This window comes from Garra rufa, chromosome 4 (genome assembly GCF_049309525.1).
Source record: "Garra rufa chromosome 4, GarRuf1.0, whole genome shotgun sequence".
NCBI lineage: Eukaryota > Metazoa > Chordata > Actinopteri > Cypriniformes > Cyprinidae > Garra > Garra rufa.
In genome coordinates, this window is record NC_133364.1 from 28,279,606 (window position 1) to 28,297,258 (window position 17,653).

Sequence of the window (17,653 nt, forward strand, 5' to 3'; positions counted from 1 at the left end):
CTTAAACTGAAGTGTTAGCTACATGTATGTATTAGTTATTTAAGCACAAATAGCTGCCCAAATACTTGCCTGAGGGTTTCTGAACACTTCATACTTGTCTTTTTTCTCTTGAAAAATCACTTTGTTTTCAGTGTCCCTTGTCCATGTAGAAAGAGGCTCCACTAGGTTCTCATGATCCTCAAACCCTCGTTCTGTGGAAAGTTCAAACTCAGTTCAAATGGTATCGTACACAGTTCTGCTTTTTAAAACTAAATATTTATAATCCCCCCCATGATCTTACACTGCTTGATTTGATTATTGTGAAATATTATTGCCATTTAAAAACAGTGGTTTTGTATTTTAATATACTTTAAAATAGAATTTATTGCTTTGATGCAAAGCATTAGTACTCTGGTCTGGTCTGGTCTGGTCAGTGTCACATGATCCTTCAGATATTAGTCTAATATGCTGATTTATTATCAATGTTGGAAACAGTTGTGCTGCTTAATATAATGTATAAACAAACAGCAATTATTTAAAATAGAAATCTTTTGTAACAACATACACTACCGTTCAAAGTTTGGGGTCAGTAATTATTTTCTTTTTTCTTTGTTTGAAAGAAACTAATACTTTTATTCAGCAAGAATGTGTTAAGCTGATAAAAAGTGATAGTAAAGACTTTGTTACAAAAGATTTCTATTTTGCATAAACGCTGTTCTTTTACTTTTTATTGATCAGAGAATTCTAAAAAAAATTATCACAGGTTCCAAAAATTATTATGCAGCACAACTGTTTCCAATATAGATAATAAATTAGCATTTTAGAATGATTTCTCCATTCTGTAGAAAGTTCAAACTTAGTTCAAATGTCATAATTTTTATACATACCTAATTCTCCTTTTTATATCTAAATATTGATTATCAATACCACCCCCCTAAACTTACACTGCGGTTCAAAAGTTTGGGATAAATAAGATTTTTAATGTTTTTTAAAAACATTAAAGGGAACCTAATCACAGTAAACGGCACCATGAAAAAGGAGCAATACATCAAAATTCTCAACAACAACATCAGGCAGTCTGCAGAGAAACTTGGCCTTGGGCACCAGTGGACATTTCAGCACGACACCGACCCAAAATACACAGCAAAAGTGGTAAAGAAATGGTTAGACAAAAACATTAACGTTTTGCAGTGGCCCAGCCAGAGTCCTGACTTAAATCCAATTGAGAATCTGTGGAGGGAGCTAAAGATCAGGGTGATGGCAAGGAAACCCTCCAATCTGAAAGAGTTGGAGCTCATCGCTAAAGATGAATGGGCAAAAATACCAGAAGAGACATGCAAAATGCTGGTCAGCAATTTTAGGAAGCGTTTGATTGCTGTAATAGCCAATAAAGACTTTTCTACTGATTATTGAGAAGGGTATGAATAATTTTGGACATGCCACTTTTTGTTCAAATGTAAATACTTGCTGGTTGAATAAAAGTAACTTTAAGTCAGAATTTGCCAGGGGTATGAATAATTTTGGGCTTGACAGTATATATATATATATATATATATATATATGTGTGTGTGTGTGTGTGTGTGTGTGTGTGTGTGTGTGTGTTCTTTTTTTTGGAACCTGTAATACTTTTCTCAGGATTCTATGATTACAGCATTTATTTACAATAGAAATCTTTTGTAACAATGTACACTACCGTTCAAAGTATGGGGTCAGTAAGTTTACTCTTCTTTCTTTGTTTGAAAGAAATTAATACTTTTATTCAGCAAGGAAGTTGATAAAAAGTGATAGTAAAAACTTATATTGTCAGAAAAGATTTATATTTTAAATAAATTATGTTCTTTTAACTTTGTATTCATCAAAGAATCCTGAAAATATCACAGGTTCCCAAAAAGTATTAAGCAGCACAACTGTTTCCAACATTGATAATAAATTAGCATTTTAGAATGATTTCTGAAGGATCATGTGACACTGAAGACTAGAATAATGATGCTGAAAATGCAGCTTTGCACCTCAGAAATAAATTATATTTAAAAGTAAATTAAAATAGAAAACTGTTATTTTAAATTGCAATAATATCTCATAATATTACCTTTTTTCTGTATTTTTAATCAAATAAATGGAGCTTTGATGAGCATAAGAGACTTAAAAAACATTAAAAATCTTAATGATCCCAAACTTTTGAACAACAGTGTATGCACTTGCAAATTTACTAACTAATGGAAATAACATTTAACAATTGTTGCACACATACACACTGATTTGAAAAAAAAAAAAAAAAATAATAGTATATATATATATATATATATATATATATATATATATATATATATATTATTATTTTTTAAACATTAGTATGGCCAACAAATTCTGAGATTTTAGGATTTCCTCATTCAGACAAACAGGACTTGGTCTTGGCTGCCTGAAATAGCTGGCCGGATATGTTGTAAAGTGAACAGACTAATAAGCATGCAAGTAAACAGCAAACTCAAATATAGGGCAGAACTTCCTCTGAAAGTAACTAATGTAAGCTGTTTTCTTTTTGACAACTGAACATGACTTTAGCTTGTTCACTGAATTGAAGCTGAAAGATCCCCTGAAAGTATTAACAAAAAATAATAGCAAAAACAAAAAAAACCTTGAGAAAAGTGTTACCAAAAATATTATTGTAAACTCATTAACTAAACAGCCTACTGGATTTTTACTGTGTGTACCTCCCATTGCATTGGGGCCAACCCAGACATTGTGGTTTTATATATACTATGCTGTCTGCATCTTCTCAGTTAAAGACCACATAATACTGAATAAAAACTGGAATGAAGAAATATGGGTGGTCTGATGTTTGGTGTGGTTACTGGCATTAGACCCATGGTGTGAGTCTGCTTCGCAGGCAATATATGGAAGCTATTTTTCCTGAGCATGTGTGTGATTTCCTGTGTCTCTCAACTCAATGAGAGCAAAGTAATGGACGGGAGTGAAGAACTTTATATGTATGCAAGTACGCTATGTGTGTGTCTGTCAGAACAGTTTAGATGTTCACCTCATCAGTCTATTTCCCTCATGATTATAACTCATTCACAGTAGGAAACATCATCATGCGAGGATGATGCTTTTCTAAACTTAGCCTGGGTGTAACAAAGATCTTTAACACAGTTCAACTTTGACTCTGTTTCTAACCTTAGTGAGTTATCTTTTGTCTTTTGCCTACATTGGATTGATACGCAATTTTCAGTAAGCGAAGCCAGTAGAAGGTGGTACAAGGGTCAAATACTTTTGACAACAAAGAGGTCTATAGCAAGTGCCAACTGTTAAACTATAACATTTGGCGAAAAAGAGGTGCACACATAATTGCATTAAATATGCATGTAAACTGTTAAAAGTATATTAAAAAGCTGTACTTGCAGATAATAGAGAGTAAACGTTAAATCATTTTTGTAGCTACGTGTGTTAAGAAACAGTCATGAAATTTTAAGTACACTTAAGTGGCATTTTATTTCATTAATATATTATCTGGAAGTACCGTTTTTGTTTATTTATTTAGTATATTTTTAGGTTTGAAGTACACCACAGGTGCACATTCAATACAATTAAGTGCACTTCCTTTTCTCTGGGGATGAGAAGAAATGGAATAACACAAGATAAATCCAGTCTATTCATCTAAAATTTGGCAGCAAGAAAGCAAACATATGGTAATGGCTGTAGATGAAGCCTCACAGCAGATGGAAAAAAAAGAAATTGGGGATTTCGATCATAAGGACTGTATTTCCTCACGATAGCGAAGTTGAGTGACGGCGTCTGGGGCAGTAAATTAAACCCACCTGTCGCTTGGTGTATGAAAGTGGATGTGTAAAGCGGTACGTCAGCGGCATACTGTGAGTTCACTGGAGCCTGGCTGTCAGCATGCCAGTAAAAACACACTTCATCATCTTCGCAAAATCCATCCCTATAAACCTGATGACAACTGAATGGACATGCGGGTGTGTGTGCATAGTACATGGATGGTACTCACCAGTCTGTAAGTCAGGGTTGGTCTCACACACACACCAGTCCACATTGCAGTCACAATGGGTCTTCTCAAACAGGGTTTCCATCACATCTCTGACTGTTTGTCTCTCATCCACCATCAGAGTCTTTGAGCTGCCATCCATAATCTCCACTTTCACGACCAGCTATCACAACAAACCATAAATAACAAGGTTAAACTCAATTAAAATTTTAGTTACATTTTAAGGAACTAATGGCTCTGCAATGGCATTTGAACTGCATAGAGACATATTTGAATATCAACAATTGTGCTAAATGTCTAGTTTAGTGCATTCAAAACTTAATTTGATTGTAGTCATTGTTTGTACAGACTAAATTGTTTGGTTATAGTTGCGGCTTTAAATCTGTTATTGCTGTAATCACTGTTACAACATATACTGTAAATCACTTTGAGTAACCAACTTTAGATCACTCATGGTGGCATTAAAGGGATATAGTCAGTGTGGGTCATGTAACATATAACTAATTAGAAATCAAAAAGTTAATCCCCCTGCAGTCTGAGCCAAGACACACTTATTATTGCAAACAATTATTGCTCAGAGCTTGCTCTTTTATAACTCAAGAGACTATTTAGTCTTCATGATACTTGTCTAAGATTCTTCTAATATTCACAAATACACAGACTATGCAATGGTTGATATACTGTATAATTATGGATCTATACATCTAATTTGGACAGCTATGTAGTTTAGAACTGTTCATTTGAGTAGCTTGAATCCGAGTTAAGACAGAGACTGAATAAGGGGCTAGTCCAAGTCAAGACAGAGATGTAAAGAGGATAAAGTATTTTCAGGCTAGACAGAGGCCTGAAAAGAATTAAGTCCTAGAAAAGACCAATACCTGAAGACCAATTCAAGACACTTAAAGGAGGTTGGGTCCAAGTCAAAATAAGTTTGAGTTCGAATCAAGACCAAGACTTAAAAAGTGTTAAGTCCAAGTCAAGACAAAGACATAAAGGAGGTTGGGTCTAATATTCTTTGTGAGACACACAAATACAGATAGACTATGCAGTAGTTGATATATTGTATGATTATCAGGACCGAGACCTGAAAATGCTTGAGTCCAAGTCAAGACAGATACCTGAAGAGAATTGAGGGTTGAGAGACCAAGACTTGAAAGGTTTTGAGTCTGAGTGAAAACAGAGACATAAAGATGGTTAAATCTAAGTAAAGAGATAGACCTGAAGAGGGCTGAAAAGAGGCCTGGAAAAGGTTGAGTCCGAGTCAAGACTTAAAAAAAGTGTTGAGTCCAAGTCAAGACCAAGACTTGAAACGTGTTGAGTCCAAGTAAACACAGAGACTTAAACGAGGGTGGGTTCATGTCAAGACAGAGACCTGAAAAGAACTGAGTCCTAGTCAAGACAAAGAGCTGAAGACCAATTTTTTGAGGACCGATTTTGATTCAGAGTGAAGACAGAGACATGAAAGAGTCCAAGTCTAGACCAAGACATAAAGACCAATTCAAGACAGAGACCTAAAGGAGGTTGGGTCCAAGTCAAAGCAGAGACATGAAAAAGGTTTTGTCTGAGTCAAGACTAAGACTTGAAAAGTGTTAAGTCTAAATCAAGACAGAGACATAAAGGAGGTTGGTTCCAAGTCAAAATAAAGACCTGAAAAGTGTTAAGTCCAAGTCAGGACAGAGACCTGAAAGTTTTTGAGTCTTAGTGAAGACAGAGACATGAAGATGGTTGAATCTGAGTCAAGACAGAGACCTGGAACAGGTTGAGTCCGAGTCAAACCCAAGACTTGAAAAGTGTTGAGTCCAAGTCAAGACAGAGGCCTGAAAAGAACCCAGTCCTAGTCTAGACCAAGACCTAAAGACCAATTCAAAACAGAGACATAAAGGAAGTTGGGTCAAAGCAGAGTCATGAAAGGTTGCGTCTGAGTCAAGACCAAGACTTGAAAAGTGTTAAGCCAAAGTCAAGACAGAGACATAAAGGAGGTTGGGTCCAAGTCAAAATAGAGACCTGAAAAGTGTTGAGTCCGAGTCACGACCAAGACGTGAATGGTGTTGAGTCCAAATAAAGACTGAGACCTGAAGATGATACAGTCCGAGCCATGACAGAGACCTGAAAGGTTTGGAGTCAGAGTGAAGACAGAACCCTGAAGATGGTTGAATCTGTGTAAAGAGAGAGACCTGAAGAGGGCTGAGTCAGTGTCAAGACAGAGACCTGGAAAAGTTCCTTGTCAGAACGAAGACCTGGTGGTTCAAGTGGGGGTTCAAGTCAAAATAGAGACCTGAAATGTGTTGAGTCCAAATCAAGACTGAGACCTGAAAATGGTGCAGTCTGAGCCATTACAGAGACCTGAAAAAGGTTGAGTCTGAGTCAAGACAGAGGCCTACAGTAAAGGAGGTTGTGTCTAAGTCAAAATAGAGACCTCAAAAGTGTTGAGTCCAAGTCAAGACAGAGGCCTGAAAAGTGTTGAGGTTAGGTCAAGAAAGAAACCTGAAAAATATCAAGTCCAATTGAAGACTGAGTACAGATGGTACAGTCTGAGTCAAGACAGAGACCTGAAAACTTTTGAGTCTGAGTGAAGACAGAACCCTGAAGATGGATGAATTTGGGTAAAGACAGAGACCTGAAGATGGTTGAGTCCAAGTCAAGACAGAGACCTGAAAAGAGCTTAGTCTGAGTCAAGAGAGGGGCCTAAAAAGATCTGAGTTCAAGCATCTACTGACAATATGCCAATTAAAGAACAGAGATACAGCCAGCTAGCATCCATAATGACCAACGCAATATACCAAGAGCAGTGCCATATCATGTGTAAAATGGATTAAGACATGCTTTTCAGGGCATTAAATTAGGGTACAAACAAGTAAACAGACTATCGAAAATTTAAACAAAAAATGTTGCATGGTTTATTTAAATATTCTCCTCCCATAAATTTTGTGTCTGAAAGGGAAGCTCCAACACATGCATATGCAATAAGGTCAGCCGCAAAAGTAACTGTATCCATGCCTTGTCATTGCCAATTTTACACTGTGTGTCTTGTGTCTTTAATAAATCCTAACAGTAGTCTTAATGTGGTGGTGCAAATCTCTGGTGCAACAGATATTGTTTGCGATTTCTCTTAAGAGATGTCCTTACATAAGGCCTCCTTGGGCTTCCATGAAAGGAAAAATGTCTGTGTGTAGCAGGGTGCAGTCAAGCTTCAGAATGCCCTGAACTGACTGATGTTATTACTCTTCTAGTAATGGATGTCCTCTCTTCCAGATCACCTAATGCACTCAGCATTTTTTACTCCACAGCATTGAATGATGCCATGAAAAACATGTATATTTTTGCAGTCAAATGACTCACTTTCTTGATTAATGGATTTAGGAACAGTCTCCAGCTGCTTTAGAATAGCCAAAGCCAGCATGAATCATCACGAGCAGTGTCTGACTGCAATGAATAATATGCTTAACATCATTCAAGATGGAAAAATGATTAAAACAAATGTATCTCTCACCTTTTTCACTTTGGCCTCCTTTAGCTTCTCCAAAGCGAGCTTGATTTTATCTGCTTTGGCCTGTTCCTCTAGTTCTTCCTGAGAGGATACAAAATTATCATTACCCAACAGACATAACAATATATATCAGTCGTTTTTGTAGTGATCTGAACCTAATTGTGATTTCAAAGGGTCAGGGTGATGTTAAAGGGCTCTACATATGGGAAATGCAAGGTTTACTTTGACTCTCAATGACAAAACTAAGACAGTATTGTGATGTCTGGTTTTGCAGTCTGAGGTCAGAGAGTCTTAACTGAAATAGAACCTCAGATGTGGCTGATTTTGAAGGCTCCACATATAGTCAGCAGCTCCGCACAGTACAAAGTGTTTTTGTCTCCAATAGAGTTAGTGATTTGTTTGATTAATGGCCAGGCATTCTGGGATTCAAAGAAAGATGTACGCAATGCTAGCTATCTGAGAAGAATATAATTAAGCTGCCTAACTTGTTGAACATCCTTCAGACCGGAAGTACATCAGTAATGCTTTGAAGTCCTTGCTAGGTAGGCATCTCACTTCAGGTTTTGAAACAAAGCTGATCTACTTAATAAAACCATCTGGATATCTCCTGTTGTACATTCCGCCAAGCACTGGGCTATACATAAAATAACATTCAATGACTATCCGGCTCAGCTAACACTGTAATCATGAGGATAATTACATTTTATGCTTAGGCTTTTTTACAGAGTAGAAATGGATATTGTAGGCATTCATAAGGTTCATACTTCATAAAGTTATTACAGTTTTACAATGTTGGCTGCACTTAAATTCTATTATATCCGCTCACATCTGTTGTTTGGCCTGGTTCTGTTAAAATTAAACCCTGTAACCTTTAGCTAAGGACGTGTTAACCACATGAGGCCTGTGGTTGTGCGGACTAAATTGATACTTACTTTTGATGGTTTGGAGGCGGGTGGTGGAGGCGGCCCCACAATGGAGTTGGAGGAAGTTGCAGGTCTATAGGTGTCAGTTGACGCTGGAAGGCTAAAATTACTTGGAGGCTGTGAGGGTATTGGGGCAACTGGAGCTGACCCCTTAAACGTATCTCTTTCTGTGGAAAACTTTTCCTCCGTGGCACTGATATCTGCTACCAGGTCAGCCATCAAGGCATCCAAGTCATTATCTTCCAGATCATGCAGGGAGGCTTTACGGAAACATAGGGTCACAATGGGGAAAAAAAAATCACATTGTTGAAAAGACAACCTACGGAGCCTACACATGATATGTGGGAGGAAAAAACAACAATTGTGTTGCAACACAATCTCGTGGGAAATATTTTAGGTGTACAACATGGTGATTGATTAAGGCATTAATGTTTGCCTACAAAACCACCACTGGCTCTGCACTCATTAACCTCAATTCATTACTTCATACTTATGTGCCCTCTAGAAGCTTGCGTTCTGCAAGTGAACAACGCATTATTGTGCCATCCCAAAGAGGCACAAAATCACTTTCCCAGACTTTCACATTAAATGTACCCTCCTGGTTGAATGACCTGCCCAACTCAATCCGAACAGCTGAGTCCTTAGCCATCTTCAAGGATCGGCTAAAAACACATCTCTTCCGTCTTTATTTGACCCTCTAACTCTAACACCCTCTATTCTAATTCTATTCTTAAAAAATCATATTTCAGATTTAGATTTTGATTGCTTCCATTGTCCTCTGGATAAAAGCGGCTGCTAAATGTCTAAATGTAAATGATTAAGTATTTGGTTTCCACCACTTAATAAAATGTAGTCATGAATACAAAAACATTCATTTGTGGCCAAAAAAGCTTTTTTTAACCCTAAAACTTTACAACTGAATGAGGCCAATATGTAAGCGTGCTATTAAGGCTGTGATTGCAGAAATATTGTAAAGAAACATTCTTCACTTCAAACAGCCCCGTCTGTGTATCTTTGGGCCGACCCTCGGACGTCATTCCAAGCAATTTTATGGTTAATTAATCACTAATTTCCTTCAAAAAGCAACACTTGATGTATAGAGTCTTTTAGATGAAATAACTTGGTAAGAAAGCAGATGCTGGTGAAAAATATTAGACTGAAATATGGATTACCATTCAAATCTGTAAAACCAATGGAAAAGTTCATTTCCGGAGGGTCAGGAAGAGAGGGAGGTTTAGGCATAGGCGCAGACTCTGCTTCGTCTCCCAAACTCTGTGCAAAGCCAAATGAGGAACAAGTCATATGAAAGACAAATATGGAAGCTATTTTTTTTAACTGCAGAATTACAGCAAGGAACTATCATTTGATTAACATGCATATGTGACATGTATATTAATATGTTTGCTTTGTGTTTTTGTTCCATATTTTGTGCTCATACTGTTTGTAACTGACTTATAACATTACATTACTAATTCAGGAACTTATTTGAACTCATCACATGAAAATGTTCATTGCCTTTACAAATGTTAGTATACTGTAAATATAACTATTTATGAAACTATATTCATATCTTTTCATATCTTTTTTAACTATTCATATTTTTTTTTACTTAAATGCACATAAAGGCATACACTGCACGGATTATCCATGATGATATAAGACACATCCACAGGAAACATACCTGCGTTAGGAGATCCATCTCCTGCAGCATGTCGCTGAACATGGCATCAATGTCATCCATCTACAACAGCAATAGTTGAGAGATGAGAATTGAACATATTTACAAAAAGTCATGCAATAGAATTGTAAAAAATACTCTTCAAGACTGTAAATAATGTGAATGCAGCACAAAAACTTAACACTGAACTTCAGGTATGAACACAGGCCTACATGTAGTTTTAACAAATGTATTCTGATTATTAAATGTAAATACAAACATATTCCAACGTGTAATTCCATGCATTATTTATTATTTTTACACGGCAGCACAGAATACTCAATACTGATTGGTCAGACATTCCAAGGTACGTTATTCCCTGATAACAACCGGTAAACAGTAATAACACAGGCTCATCCGGGTAACTGCAGTCGATGCTATTTGCTTGCTAAGAACATTTTTTCTTTGTGGAAGCTTTGTGTTTGTTTGGCTAATAAAATAAAACTCAATTTAATCATTATTCTGCGTACAATTATTTAATTATGTCATCTTGTTTTGCAAACCCGCTCTCTCATTTCATACAAACGCAGCTGCTGCCATTTCATGATGATTGTAAGATTTTAAAACAGTTCCATCTTTAATCAATGTATTTATTGCCATAATTATTTATATGGAAATGCTGTCTAGTTTGAACTTGCCACTTGCTAGCAACTGCTTTCTTCATGGAAACTTTGCGTTTAAATATTTCAACTCAAATCAATATTTTGTGTCTAATTTATTTTGTTTTGTGGCAAGCAGCCATGAATATGAGGAATAATGTTCATCCGGCTGTCAGGTTTTTCTGCGATTACAACTGTCTTTCATTCTTCAGTCTTAAAGAAATTATGTTTTTTGAGGAAAACATTTCAGGATTTCTCTTTATATAATGGACTTCTATGGTGCCCCCGAGTTTGAACTTCCAAAATGCAGTCTAAACACAGCTTCAAAGGGCTCTAAACAATCCCAGCTGAAGAAGTAGGGTTTTATCTTCATGACAGTTAGGTTATGTTGAAAAACTCCCATCACAACTTCAAAATCATCCTACATTGCTGTTTTACCTCTTTTTTTTTTTTTTGTAAAGGGCGTTTGTCCTTCTTCACGTTCACTTTGTAAACACTGGCTCTGTACTTCTACAGCGATGTAGATAAGACCCTTCTTCCTCGGCTGGGATCGTTTACAGCCCTTTGAAGCTGTGTTTAAACTGCATTTTGGAAGTTCAAACTCGGGGGCACCATAGAAGTCCATTATATGGAGAGAAATCCTAAAATGTTTTCCTCAAAAAACAATTTCTTTACGACTGAAGAAAGAAAGACATGAACATCTTGGATGACAAGGGGCTGAGTATTACCTGTAAAAGTTCTGGAAGTGAGCTACTCATTTAAATAAATTGTAACCAAATACGTTTATATAATAACTACTTTCAATATACTGCCCTAGTACATGCATTTTCTCTTTTTATAACAGTGGAAAAAAAAAATGGAATATGTATCTTTGTAAACTTTTGTAACCTTTTCAGTGAACAGGGTCATCCTCAACTTTATGTTAGGGTTTATTTTGTGATAAAGACTGCCCAGTTGTACTTATTACCCTAACCCAGGGCCTCATGGTGGCATGTGACATATTTTACATGATCCTCTGATAAATTTAGAATGTAAATCTGTCACTTTTATTATCTCCTCCCTGTGTTAAACCAATGTGTCTCAAGAGCCTATAGTGTGATACACATGAAGCGTCACTGAACACTTATGCACGCAAACATCCTGACTATGCTTGATTCTGCATTTAGCTGTGAGTCAGCATTTTCAGCTGAACATCATCAGATGAGTTATTTATCCATTCACTAAGTGAGGTTCATTTTTCATTAAGATTATAGACTGAATTGTTTATTTTTTATTTATTTATTTTATTACAGATTGTTCCAAAGCAGCTTCACAACAATGAACAAGAAAATAACAGAATCAATGATGCAAACATCACACTGTAAAAAGTTTTCACCAGATTCAACTTAAAAATCTAAGTTCAGCAGCTGCTTTAAGTTTTTAAGTTAAATCAGCTTAAAACTACAAGTCATTTGAACTTATTACAATAAAAAATAGCTGATTTAACTTGTGCGTTTAAATGACTTAAGTTGGTTTAACTTAAAGTTTTAAGGCAGCTGCTAAACTTAAGTTTTTAAGTTGAAATTTGTGAAAACTTTTTTACAGTGTTCTTTCATACAAATACAATCAGAGTTGTATTAAAAATTGTCCTGGCTCTTCCAAGCTTTATAATGGCAGTGAATGGGTGTTACTATTTAATAGTCCAATAGAAGTCCAATAAAGTGTATCCATCCATCCATCCATCATAAAAAAGTGCTCCACATGGTTCCAGGGGGTTAATAAAGGCCTACTAAAGCAAATCAATGCATTTTTGTAAGAAAAATATCCATATTTAAAACTTTATAAACCATAATATCTAGCTTCTGCTAATAAAACTCATAAGAAAGTTATACACTACTAGAATGGCTTGAGCAAATGGGATAATTTTCAATTTTGGGTGATCTATCCCACTTTTAAACCCCTATTAAGCAAGCCAAAGGCGACAATGACAAGGAACCTAAACAGAAATGGAGAAGAATACATACTACGTAATGGAAAAAGCTAAGATCAAATTAAATCTTTTTTTCTCTCCACTGCAAAACATGGCAGCTAAAGTGGTTTTGTAACTGCTGTGCAGAATTGGTCAATTGTATGGTGCCATTTTTGATTACAGCAACTTGCGTTTGTGTTTGTAATTGGTAATATAGACCACAGTACCTGTGAACATGTAAAAAAACAAAAAAAAAAAAAACACGACCCAAAGCTACACATTACACAATATCCATCCAGAGGCTAGAGATAAAGCATGGCTTGCATAACTCATTCTTCGCCAAGACATGCAGAGTCCTGCACATGAACGCTTAGAACTGCCTGAGTGTACAATATTACAGAAAACATGACTTACATGGAAATGAATTTGCCAAGAGATCATTCTCTGTCTCATTCTATTGTATATGTTGGAGATGTAGTAGATGAATAAATCAGTTAATGTTTTAGAACTTTTATTTTTTTTCCTCACAGTTAAAATATAGGAGGATGTTTAAGTAAAGATCTGTTAGCTTCTCTACTGATCAATCTAGCTGCCTGCAGTTCAACTATAATAAGGCAATCAATATCTGTTCATCTTGATCCAAAATACCCAGCTCTGTCCCACTTCCCCTTTATTCTCCAACATTCAGCAATTAATTTGTGCAACCGCTTTGAATAATGCACATGCTATCACTTTTTTTTAAACATAGATGTTTACCCTGTACCACAGAAATGAATGATTCCTTTTAATCATGCAGCTTATTGAGAAGAAGCTTACTTTACTAACTGATACGAAGCATGACAAAATGAGCAAATCCTATAGACTTAGATTGAAGGAGGGATTCAAGCCATATTGGGACTAGAATATCAGAGATTTGGGACCTCACAATCTCAATAAACAATGTTCACTTGGTCTTTTTTACGTTTTATATTGAAAATGACATTTTTAATGACATTTGTCTTCATCCATATGAGCAATACTCCAACAAAAACAAGTTTTTCGATTAATGCTATGTCTAAACTGACGGGGTCTACCACCAGCACCTGTGGGTAAAACAATGCTGCGTTCTCTTGTTCAAATGAAGCACTGCCGTACAGCCAATCAGAGGGCTGTTTGTGTGCTGCTACTCATGGGGAAGTGGTTACAGCAACTTCCCCTCTCAAGATGTTGAAAGCATCAAAGTTTCCAACAGGAAACAGATGACACTCACTATCTCTATGCAACTATCACAACACAGTGTTTCTTATACGTGTCTTTTTATGAGCCTGAGAACTGACAAGTATATGCATCATTATATAATCAGTACATATTTACATTAAAATGTAAGCAAATGATGTACCAACACAGGGAGGAATGAAAACATGCAGTTTCTGTGCATTAGTCACATCGAAACTTTGCGTCAGATTAAATGTTTGGTTATCTGACATGTTTGAGGTGACAAGGTCAGACATTATATATACTGTTTAATCTATTTTCTGCTTCAAGAATCTCTTTTAAATGCTCTTCTGTTTCGTTAAGTTTTACGGTAACTATAATATTCCATATCAAGGGCATCTGTGCAGGATTCCAGGTCTGGAAAAGAAATGAGCTCAATGTTTCCATCTGTTTCACAATTGCATGTGTTTTGAATTAAATATCAAGGAAGTTATTTAGCTATACTGCAATCAAACCAGTCTTACCTTGAAGGATAACTATAACAAAGTTCTGAATTTTGCTCTTTGTTTGAATGGTTCCGTAAAGAACCTTTAACATCTTAATAACCTTTTTGTCTCACAAAAGGCAAAAGAAGCTTCTTCAGATTATGAAAAGGTGATAAAGAAATGGTCCTTAAAAGAACCTTTGAGTGAATGGTTCTTTGTGGAACCATAAAAGGTTTTTCTATGGCATCGCTGCGAAGAACCTTTTAAAACACCTTTATTTTTAAGAGTGTAGCACATGTCTCTTTAACAAGCTGCACAATTTATGGTATAACTCATAATCTTTATATCATGAAGAGTACAAAATAAATGACATTATGTGGTAAAATGTGCTTTAGAATAGATCAAATAGATGCTTTTAATGCAACAGAAACAGCAATACACTATCAATAACAGTTGATTTCTAAACAGACTAAATATTTAGATTTTTAAATATAATTTTTGAGGCAGTCTTGTTAGCATTTACCGCAGGATGAAATGTTAATCTAAGACATTAGAAAACCTACAAACTCACACATTTTGAAGCATTCCATGATTTGGAAACGGATGTAAAAAATAACTTTTAAAAGCTCATTTTCAGTTCTCTGAGTGTTCTCTGAGTAGCCTAGCAGCTATAATGTTGCTGCCGTAATGCTTTTTAAAATCACTGAGATGTTATCGTTCCTTAGTAGTTATTTTAGTCTGAGGAAAACAGTCATTATGCACCCAGACCGACTGTTGACTTTGGGGTAACCTGATAGAAAAACAGTCTCCTGTTTGTTTCTTCATCAAACACTTGGGCACAGTGTTTTAGTTCGGCTGGTGTGCCGTTCTGTGATTGCTGTCACAGCGCTTGTGTACTTTAAACTGTGAGCTGTTATGCTTGAAACACTAAACCTCTTTATCATAAGAAAGTACAGCCTGAGACAAAAAAGTATGCTTTGAGGCTAAAACTTATGCATATGCAGGAGTTCACTTTTTTTTTCTGTAGACGACTTTCTGATTACTTCAATGACCATTGAACAAATTATAGTCATTCGCTAATTTCGAGTGTTGACAGCATGTGTTATTCCAAATGAGACGGACATAATTACTCACTGGGATATTGGACAGCTGAGGACAAGCCAAATGGCAAACACTTTCTATTCTTTACAAAATGTAACATGTGTTATCCATCTTTAAGTTTTCCCAACTCAGTTCACTTCCATGTCCAAGTGACGTGTAGTATTTAATAAAAACAGGAGTTCTTTGGATTCTGTAAAGTCGACTGCTGAGGACTATTGGTTAACATTATTCAATCAAATTTCGATTAAAAGTAATGAAGACAAATTTGAAATAACGTGCTGATGAATCATGCACAATGAAACTAGGAATATGTTTTAATGAAGTTTAATAATAAATGAAACTACTGTCAGTTTTCAGAATGGATAGTCTGACGCTAGACATTATAGTGTTTTAGCAAATATTACATTGATATGGGTGTGGTGCTATTTGTATTGTTTGCTGTGTCAAACAATATAATGAGTAACTAGTCACAACAATATAATAAATTAATTTACAGATAATCAAGGCAGATGCAAAAAGTCAGTTTGAAATATTTTCCACAATGCGTTGTAAATTTAAAAGCACATTGATGCAAATGTCATCTTAATAATCAGATATACTGCCTAACATCAATACAACATACACTCTTAAAAATAAAAATAAAGATGCTTCATGATGCCATAGAAGAACCTTTTTGTTTAAATGGTTCCAAAAAGAACCTTTAACATCTGAAGAACCTTTCTGTTTCACAAAAGGTTCTTTGTGGCAAATAAGGTTCTTCAGATTATAAAAAGGTAAGCAAGAAATGGTTCTTTAAAGAACCTATGACTGAATGGTTCTTTGTGGAACCAAAAATGGTTCTGCTTTTGAAGCACTTTTTTGTTTAAGAGTGTACATGTGAAGATACAGTATTCTGGTCTAGTGTTGTTAACTCCCTTTTCTCTAAAAACAATCAGTAGGGCATTAAAATGATTCATTTTTCTAAATTATTTACAGAACTTTAGATATGTTTTAGGCACCAGAGACACTTCAGTATTACTACAAAATCATCTTGTTACTTGATTATTGTGAAATGTAACAGGTATTTGAACTAACTGAACCACACACTGAACCTAGACCTAAAAAAATGATTTGTTTAAGGAAAAACATCACTTACCTTGGCTTATCTGGCAGTTTTAATGACTAGGTGATGGGGACATAAATAAGTTTTCTGTAAAATGCCTCTCTTTCCTGTTTAACGGTGGACACCACCCAACCCGCATGCAGCAGGGTGCTGAGCTGTACTGCTTGTATGTTAGTCACTGACACTTCACTTACTTCCTGCCTGACACGGAAGTTCAGGTCTAAACCTGTCTCTGCATTCCATCTGACTCTGAAAAGCAGCGGCACACAAGCATACAGCTGAGACTGTGTACGAGACAAGCCGACCAGAGCTAGTATATTATTTCTCTCTAGATTACATATTGGTCAATGATTGATAGGTGTTTCTCTGTGTTAATGATTAATGCCATTGTTATGCATATCTGCTTTTCGTCAGCAATGAAGCTTCAAGATGAAGCCTTGACATTTTATCAACTTGGACCTGCTAGTGGATTTTTGTTGTGCAGTCAATTGCATGCATGAATGAACTATAAAAAGTATTACTGTAAAATTAATGAAACTGTACTCACTCCTAGACCATCCAAGATGTAGAAGAGTTTGATTTTTCCATAGGCTTTTGGATTATCGCAAAAAATAAGCTCTGTGTTCAACCATAGATCATGCAACTTACACGTTTTGTCCATCAAGATAATCCTCACCAAATAATATAACTTGTATGAATTTTGAAGCCTACATACAAACGACAGAACTAAAACAGCTAAACTTAGGCTATAAACATAAAGGATAAAGGATTTACTGTGTGGGTGAATTTTATTCCATGTTACATGAACCTTTTTATATCAAACTGGAATAAATCCAAAACTAGAGCCAAAATAAAACTGAAATGAAACATTAATAATAAACAGTAAGGAGTGAATAAATGAAATAATCATTACTAAAGAACATGTGAAAGCACTTATTTCTGTACATTTTGAAATAAGGTCCATTAAAAGTCAATGAATCCTTGATTAATACGAATATTGTAATTAAAAACGAGTCTCTGCGTAGTATTCAATAAAAATATAGTGCATGACATTATTAAATAACAGCAGAGTGAGTAAGTTTTTGGTTATGGTAAGATTAAACTTATTTTAGTGA

General features: G+C 35.6%; 1 protein-coding gene across 1 annotated transcript in view; it reads right to left on the reverse strand.

Moving 5' to 3' along the window:
* The window catches only part of LOC141332858 (amyloid beta A4 precursor protein-binding family B member 1-interacting protein-like), a 20,501-nt gene extending 3,708 nt beyond the window's left edge, over positions 1-16,793 (reverse strand). The window contains exons 1-7 of the mRNA XM_073837819.1: positions 16,572-16,793; positions 10,074-10,133; positions 9,565-9,664; positions 8,402-8,652; positions 7,473-7,550; positions 3,986-4,145; positions 70-191 (exon numbers count right to left, since the gene is read on the reverse strand). Coding sequence (XP_073693920.1) covers positions 70-191; positions 3,986-4,145; positions 7,473-7,550; positions 8,402-8,652; positions 9,565-9,664; positions 10,074-10,133 — 771 coding nt within the window. The 5' untranslated portion in view covers positions 16,572-16,793. The remainder of the gene's footprint in view (positions 1-69; positions 192-3,985; positions 4,146-7,472; positions 7,551-8,401; positions 8,653-9,564; positions 9,665-10,073; positions 10,134-16,571) is intronic.
* Positions 16,794-17,653: the final 860 nt, after the last annotated feature.